At 34.3% G+C, this 8,838-nt stretch overlaps 1 protein-coding gene across 1 annotated transcript in view; it reads left to right on the top strand.

Annotated features, from left to right (window-relative positions):
* The first annotated feature begins 2,662 nt into the window (after positions 1 to 2,662).
* The window catches only part of LOC115760440 (G protein-coupled receptor kinase 1), a 107,779-nt gene continuing 101,603 nt past the window's right edge, over positions 2,663 to 8,838 (top strand). Inside the window, exon 1 of the mRNA XM_030701757.1 lies at positions 2,663 to 3,018. Within this exon, the coding sequence (XP_030557617.1) occupies positions 2,906 to 3,018 (113 nt within the window). The 5' untranslated portion in view covers positions 2,663 to 2,905. The remainder of the gene's footprint in view (positions 3,019 to 8,838) is intronic.

Raw genomic sequence — 8,838 nt, 5'->3', positions numbered from 1 at the left:
AGACATTCATTGTCGTATACTCTCTTTAGGCTGTCCAATGCTTTTAAATAATTGTCCTCAGTGCCTTGGGGCAGCAAGCGCGAATCGCAAGAATTTCTGTACACATATACACAAACACAGATTCATGCGCATTTTGTTTGAATTCTATCAACATTGCAATTGCGATTGTACTGTTTTCTGTGCTGCCATTTTAATTCGTTGTGTTCTCAGCAAGGATTTATTATTGGCGTGGATGTTTATTAGAGGCGGTGCCAAGTGCAGAGGTCCAGTGCGAATTCAAGCCCTAGGGAGGAAACTACTTCTTTTTTTGGCGTACACATATTCTTTTGGCGCAGAGTCGGCTACAAGTAAGTCAGTTACGAGTTCGAACTCTGCCAAAGGAACTTTCTTTTTTTAATTTATCTTTATTTTTAGAAACGAGAGCGTAGCGTGCTGCTTGTGGTTTTGGAAGAAGAGGGTTAGGGTATCCCTTTGTCGGGAGCTCCAGTCTAGAACCTCTACTTGTTTCAATTTGTTTTTATTATTGCTAACGGAAGCAAGTTCGAAGAGCAAGCTGCATGCGATGTTGGTAGAAGAGGCGAACTTCCGACTAGAACCTCTGCCCTGTTTTTTTCATTAAAAATGCACTTAATAGTATGACATTCGAGTAGAGATGGTGGCAAGTAGTCAGATACAGTTTAAAAGTTTAAACTAATTTGATGTGTAGCCACAGAATGCCTGCTCGATCATCGCGAAGACGGTTTGCAGTTCAATCGCCGGTCAAATACTCAGAGTTTACGGTCGGTGACTCTGATGCTCCGGCATAATGCCTTGGGACACTGCAATGTCTGCAAGTAGTGACCAGTCTTTCCCGAACCTTTCTGATTGAAGTCAGATGATTGATTGGCTTTTGTCTGTAAAAGTTGGTTTTTGAATCAGTTCATTGAGATTGTAGGGCTTGTAGCGCAAATATATTTAAGAAAAGTTATATCACAATGCTCGTGACTGCGTATATTACACTTCAGTTTTCGAATAATCGACCTTTATGTGAAGCCTACAAATGCTTACACATGTGCTCTGTATATAAAATTTTGCTTTGGAATATTTTTTCGCCTTTCTTGATCTTTTCTTTATAGTTTTCGTATTGAGTGTTATGCACCAGCCGCTTCCTGGCTGGCTCGGGTTTCCTTTCTTTTAGTTTTTTTCTGCCTTTCATATTTTGTTACTGATTGGTCTTTTTCTTTTGTACGGCTATTGTATGAGTTCATCATGACGGTAAGCCCTTAACCTTCGCAGAACGTCAAGGATGGTACGATTCATGCCTCTAAATGCTCCAAAACTCTGGCGCTCGAGGTTAATATGCCACATTCTAGGAAACGCTAGCACGATCAGTGTCCAGGGCCTGCTTCCAGCAAGATTCGTCAGTTGCCGTTCATTTGAGTCGTTGTATGGTTCGTTTTCGTCGTTCGATCCCCAGTATCGTTCGTTTCATCAATTTGGGTTCTATTGTCATTTTTTGTGTCATTCAGAGCTCTATGTTGGTCCATTATTGCCCATTACATTGAAATTACAGATAGTGATTATCTTTTAACAATAAACAAAACAAAGTAGTGCCATGCGTAAAGTTCTATTATATATATAACTGTTTGTCATGACCGACTGATTGAATGATTGTAAGGGTTTGAGAAATTCCACCATCAAGTATAGAAAAACGTTAAAAATGAATTTACGAGCGGGTTTCATACTATTTGAAAAATTTGTTCTTCCTTTGAGGGAATTGGAACACAGCTTTGGTTTGTAAAGTTTCGCATTGATATTCGTTTTTGAGGATCTTAATGAAAAATTAATTAAGATGTGTTTCACACTTTTCGTATAATGCAAGCTTCCTATTGGAAAATGTGAATATAACATTTTTTTGAGAAGTTTTAAGTTCTGTCCGATTTGCGTCAAGCTCATTGCTAAATCCCTACATGAGAATCTGATCAATACATGCTTCAGAGATTTTGTAAATTGGCAAAAAACCGTTAAATAAAACTTTTTTAATCGGTTTCAAATTTATTTTCCATGATTTTCGCAAAATCTGTTTGCAAAATCAACCGCTGTTGGATGTTAAATGCTAGTCAAAGATTCTAAAAGCAAGACTATCTTGAGCGGAAACCATTGATTCTAACTTTTGGTTCTATATTTGATGGACTTCAAACATGTTTTTGAATAGTCGTGGAGGATCGATAGCGTCTCTACATAGGAAACTATTTGTCTAGACTGACTGAATGCTTGTTAATCAACGCGAAGCCTAAACAGTAAAAGCTAGGGGGCTGCTATTTTTCTATTTTATTGCTTCCTTATTCGATGGACTTTAAAAATATTTTCAAATATCCATGTAAATTTAGACTAGACTTTCTCGGGTAGTAAGTCCACCCACAGCCGGAAACTGGGGAAAAAAATGATGTTTATCTAAAATCACAAAACTTGCCACGGGCAAGGCCGGAAAATACCTTTTAAATTATATTTTTACACTACCATGCATTTTCTTGTAATTTTTGCAACCGCTTTTTTCAAGAGCCAGACTTGGCACTGTGTACTTTTAATATGTATCTCAATGGTCAGTAACGTTTATTAGTGATGTCTTCGCTGCAAATACATTTTTAAAGTACTTTTCGCAAGTAACTGGGACTATAAAATACCATATCAATAAACGCATTGGTAAACAGCGTTTTCAGTCGTGTTCAAAATAAGAAATATTATTAAATTCGGGCAAAAACGCATAAGACTATTATTGATCATTTATAGAAAAACTCTAATTTATTCTAAGTTGTTATATACCTTGGTGCTTTCAAGTTGAAAAATTGTTTGTTTCATTAAGTTCACTTCTTTCAAAGCGAGCCATATAAACGTAAACAAATCACATATTGTATAAACTACTAAAATGGCAGATTTGGAAGCTGTTTTAGCTGATGTCAGCTATTTGATGGCAATGGAAAAGTCAAAGTGCACTCCAGCAGCAAGAGCCAGCAAAAAATTAATTTTACCGGATCCCAGGTACCCATTTGCAAACGTATTTATTCAAATGTCAATGAAAATTATGTATATATGCATATACATATATATATATTTATATATATATATATATATGTGAGAAAGCAATGTTTTATATCTTAATATAATTAAAATGCGCTAAATTTTAGAAGGAGCATTAACTATAACAATACATTTTTTCATTTCCTGCCAATCTGTATACAAACTAAAGGGTATACGAATATATGCACATACATATGTACATATATATATACTCATGGACAGTTTTATTAACATATGTATTAATGTTTACATATTTATGATTTAAAATAAGCATTTGGTTAAAACTTTTAAGAATGTACTAACATTCGTCATACATATACAATAAAAGAAAAATAGCCTTAGACCAAAAAATGTGTATACATAATAAAATATACAAGTGTTCAAATGCACGTACTTGCATATGTATGTATGTATGTACTTAAGTACATATTCGATTTGTTCTTCCCTGAAATATTGAAAGTGGAACGAGTCAAAGTATGTGGTGAATGAATTTAATGTTACAAATTTTGTGTAAACATACAGAAGACATATCTGAATCCATAAAGCATTCATGTTTTCGTATGACAAAAACAAAACTAGACAATATTCTTGAATTTTGTATATTGGCTCAACAGAATCACAGAAGTTATTGTTTTTTTAATATTCACATATTTTGACTAAATAATAAAATCTTTGGCATATCCCATCCTTACGTTCGAATTCCATATTGTTGGGAAAAATCACTTAACAACAATTTATGAATGAAAATACCATATTCTGAAGATGAGAAGAAAGGAAAAGAAACACATCCCCTACCAAAAGGGCGCAGTTTGGGCGTGTGTACCAATTAATAATTGTATATTTTACGTTAAAATAAAACTGTTGGGTAAGATTACTAACAAGTACAATAAATCCTTTAGATATCAGAATATAAACGAATGTCGAAATTGCTAAAGGTATCTTGGAAAAAAAAAAGTTTTTCATGCAAGAACTTAGTCAGAATATAGTGAAATTAAGAAATAACAAGTTTTTGTAAAGATGTCTTGAAAAAGTAAAGTTATCATTTATAAACATATGTACATTTGGTTTACGTTTGGTGGCTTTTTCACGTTCTACATTTGCCTGATTTTTTTATACGTCGAGATACTTTAAAAATAACCTTTGGCCTTAACCGTTGTGTTTGCCACTTGAATAACATTTGGGATTTAGATGGCAGAACATGTTGAATCGAAAACAAGTAAAAATATAGATAAATAAAAAAAAAAGTTCCCTTGGCAAGGTTCGAACTCGCAACTGTCGCATTACTTGCTACCGACTATACGCCAAAAAAAGTTGTTTCCTCCCTAGGGTTCAAACTCGCAACGGACCGCTGCACTTGGCACCGTCTCTAATAAACATCAACGCCATTAATTAAGTCTAACTGGGAAAACAATGAATTAAAATAGCCGCACAGAAAGCAGTACAATCGCAATTGCAATGCTGTTGATATAATTCAAAGAAAATGCCCATGAATGTGTTTGTGTGTATATGTATGCAGAAATTCTTGCAATTTGCGCTTGCTGCCCCAAACTCGAGACCAGCAAAAACATGTTTTATTAAATAACTTCTGTTTATTTTAACCGATTTTGATAAAATTTTTAGCACCTTACTGTACCATAAAATATTCGTGTATTATAAAAACTTAATTACGTTTAAATTGTGGCCTTTATTGGTGGGCGAATATATATATTATTTACTTGATTTATAGCTATAGATACTTAATATGTATATATACTATTCTAAATGCAACATATTAAGTTTGATGGCTCTGGCTCTTAATATTTACCCAATTTTCTCAAAAAGCAGGATGTAGACATCGATTTTTATCAATTGCTTTGAAACGGAGTAAGTTATCGATTATCGGAAACAAACTCGATCTGCGCAGGCACTAGGACGACTTATAGCTAAAGTCAAGTCTCTAGCTCTTATAGGTTCTGAGATTCTTGCGGTTATACATACGGACGGGCAGAAATAATATTAACAGGTATAAGGCGGCATATATACCATGTGAAAAGTTCGCTGAGCGCTGTCATTTACGGGACCCTATAATTATTATGAAAAATAATAGTATTCTGAATGTAACTCTAAAGTTTCTAGTTTTGGTGTTGGCACACAAAACTGGTATCCTCTTTGTATTTATTATATGTTGAACAATTTTCTTTTTTCCTATTTATTGTTTTTTTGTTTTAATTAATATAGCAAATAAAGATCATTTTTAATTTTACTTAAGAACATTGTTTTCCTAGTTACACCCTTCTTCTTAGCTGTAGGGTCTAATAGCGTCACTGACAAAATTACCTGTGAAAAGGAGCACAGGCCGGACTGGCAAATAAAAAACCTCCATCGGTCGGTGATGCTATTTAGAAAATTGTGTTCTTTAACTTGGCTTTTAGCACATAATTCCATTTTCTATTGTATAATCTATTGAATAATGAGAAAGACACACGTTTTGTCGACCATTAATAATAAATAAATAAATATGTATCTCTGTATAGGAAAAAAATACATTTTTTATTAATGCTTTTTTTTATTTTTTAAAGGACTTATGACTTACAATATTTACAAATTTATTTTTTTTGATTTTGGCGATTTTGCAAAATGTAATCAAAAATGGCTTATAATTAAGTATATTTTGACAAATGTATGTATGCTTATCATTTTCTAAATCCTCTTAATTAGACAATGTTTTACTCTTCACTATGTTGGGAGAATAGTTTTAAACCTGTATATTTTTGTTATACCCTAAACCCATTGAACATGTGTAAAAAAGGTGTACAGCAAATGTATGTAACGAAATCCTATTTCAAATCTTATTTTAACATGTAGTTTGTATAATAGAATATATACATTAATTATCTTTCATTTCAAAAATAACCATTCTTATATCTCAGTTAATTTGGTTTATAAAATCAGCTGTCAAAGCTGCAGTTGCAATAACAGGTATCGCTGTTAAACCTATCAGCATTACATTAACATCATTTTGCGACCAATTACAAAAGTAAGAATGTCCTTACTTGAACTCAAAACAATTGTCAATAAACTTTTAAAAAACATGTAATGTTAAATATGTATAGGCAGCCCTTGACCGTGGTAAGTTTTGGGTTTTAAATTTAACGTATTACTTTTTCACCTATATTCCGAAGGTAATATGGAAATAGGCTATCAACCCTACCTCCATTTATCAGATTTCCTTTGAAGCTCCATCCATCTCTAGAATTAATGCGCAAAAATGTTTGGTTCTTTAAAATTATGAATTAAATAATTAATAACCAGGCCAATAAAGCGATGTTATTTGTTGGTTAGCTTCTTAAGCTAGGTAATTGCTTAAATTTTCGTCGTCTGATTTAATACTGGTTTGACTATATATATGGGGCCCTGATCTAAGTCGCCTTTAAAATAAATTTTTCTTGGTTCGTCTCGGATGTTTTTACTGATTTTATAAATTTTCTCGTTAGTTTTTTGAGCTGCTTATCATATTTTGTCTTAAAAGACTGATGCATTATTATTAAATTAACCTGCGATAAAGGCAACCTAAGTTGCCCACCAATAAACTCATGTCACTTGCAAGGTTACCACAAAGTAGTATCCATGGATTACACAAAAGGGCATAATATTTTCCTTCAAGGGTCATTACCAATACGTGTATATACCGGCATTTGCATGGGGGAATAAATGGCTAAGCAACGCTGTGCTATGCCGAAGTTGGTCAAAGAAGTCAAAGCAACTTGACCTAAATGTAGAAATTTCGTTGGTCAGAATGACTTCTCTATCCAAAAGGTATACAATGTCGACAAACCAAATCAGAGTAAGCGAGGAGTGACGTGAAGACTTGACTGGCGAATGAAAAGTGTTTTCAATATTTAAATGTTTTGGATGAAGAATTCAAATTTATTGAATTTCCTATAGAGCCGTTGAAGCTTTTAACAGCTAGTCTGCTATTTTTACTAACTTCCCCAGACCATTAAGCTTATATTTATTGGCTAAGACCAGGACTGAACTGCAACATGGTCAGTTTGAAATAGATTACAGGAAGCAATAACTTTATAAGCAAGGCGAACATCATATGTACATTATTCCGCGAGTTTGGGACAGTGCCAAGGCAAGGTAATTGGTATCAGAAAGTAAGGAGCGGATTTAACAGCGAATAGATAAATTAGATAAATTGGCATATAGGACCGTGGGGGAAACGAAAGAGCAGAGTCAACGGCGCACGGTAAGGAATGTGTAAGTAATTTGGAAGAAAAGACTGAAGAAATTGAGATGTCCGATGCAACCAAAAGCTCAATAAAATCAAAAGCAACATAATGTGCTTTAAGGGTAGAACTAGGTTAGAAAGTTAGTTTCGATTTAAGTCCTTTATTTTTACAATTAAGCAGGTAAGCTCAAGATATGTTGATAGCTATCTGAGGGGCCACTGAAAAGGTGGTTTTAATATCAGAGATGAAGTTTTCATCCGTAATACTTTAGGCTTGAATCTTAGCTTATATAAAGAATTTAATCAGTGCGATAGTGGGTATAATTTCAGCTGTGACACACAGCCGGGGGTCGGGACGACGAACTGCCCGATTGTCCTGAGACTGGGAGTTAAGTTTGCGAATATCAACGATCTTAAAGCTAATCCTAGTCCTACTCTGCCGCATAAACGCAGCAATTATAAAAATCATTTCTTGGGCGGTAGCATATCCCGGACCTGTGTAATCCACGCATTGCGTCTCCTTTTAAAAGACCCTTTTTAAAACAGTCAATTTTATGCTCCAATTTTATTACACAACATATGTATAAATGCCCACAGAAGCTACTAAATCAAGATAAAACAAGTTAGACGCTCGAGTCAGGAACTCTCGACTATGGGAACCCTGAAAGCGTTACGAGGTCATTTGCATTAGAACTCGAGACCGACCGCCAAACCAAAAATTCATGATCTATGATAAGAAACAAATTAAATTAGCAGTACATGCACACAGCACAGAATACAATACAATTCAATAAAGACGCGCATAAATATGCATGTCTACAGGGATACAGAAATTACTGCAATATGCGATAGCTGCCGCCAACGAGTGTCAATATAGGCACCTGCTTACGTTAATAACTTCTACATTTCTTAATCGATGACCGTTGATGAAAATTTCTGCAGTGATCTTATTGTGCTATAGAATATTCTTTATTCAAAACAAGATAATTGCACAATTAAAATTGAGGCCTTAATTGGTGTGTAGTTTAAATTTATTTATTTATTTGATTTATAGCTATGTTGCCGGCGCGGGTGGGGATGGCGATAACTATAATATGAAAGATATTTGATATATGTATATCCAAAAAGCTACATGTCATTTGGTGATTCTAGCTTTTAAAACCTAAGACATTTGCTCTAAAATAGGATTTCGATATCGATTTTTATCGATTGCTTGGAAACGGGAAAAGTTATCGGAAACAAGCCCGTACTGCAGGCACTAGGCACTAGGCGGACTAACGCTTAAAATTTCAAGTCTCTACCTCTTATGGGCTCTGAGATCCTTGCGTTCATACATACGGACGGACGGACAGATAGACGGATTTGGCTGGTATGAGCGTTAATGAGCTTATAAACGAAAGACACATTGAAATCCAGGGTCCAATAAGGTTTATACCCAAAAATATTCGTTAACTATATCCCTCAACAAAATTATTTATTTTATTATTATCAGTAAATCGACAAAACCATAAGTCCAATCCAATAAAAGTTGATCCTTTGGACAACCTGGAATACCTAGTAGTGAATTA

Source organism: Drosophila novamexicana, unplaced genomic scaffold, assembly GCF_003285875.2.
Source record: "Drosophila novamexicana strain 15010-1031.04,08,12 unplaced genomic scaffold, DnovRS2.1 tig00000458-arrow-arrow-pilon, whole genome shotgun sequence".
NCBI lineage: Eukaryota > Metazoa > Arthropoda > Insecta > Diptera > Drosophilidae > Drosophila > Drosophila novamexicana.
Note: the sequence above shows the minus strand (reverse complement) of the source record. Positions and strands in the feature narration are given on the sequence as shown.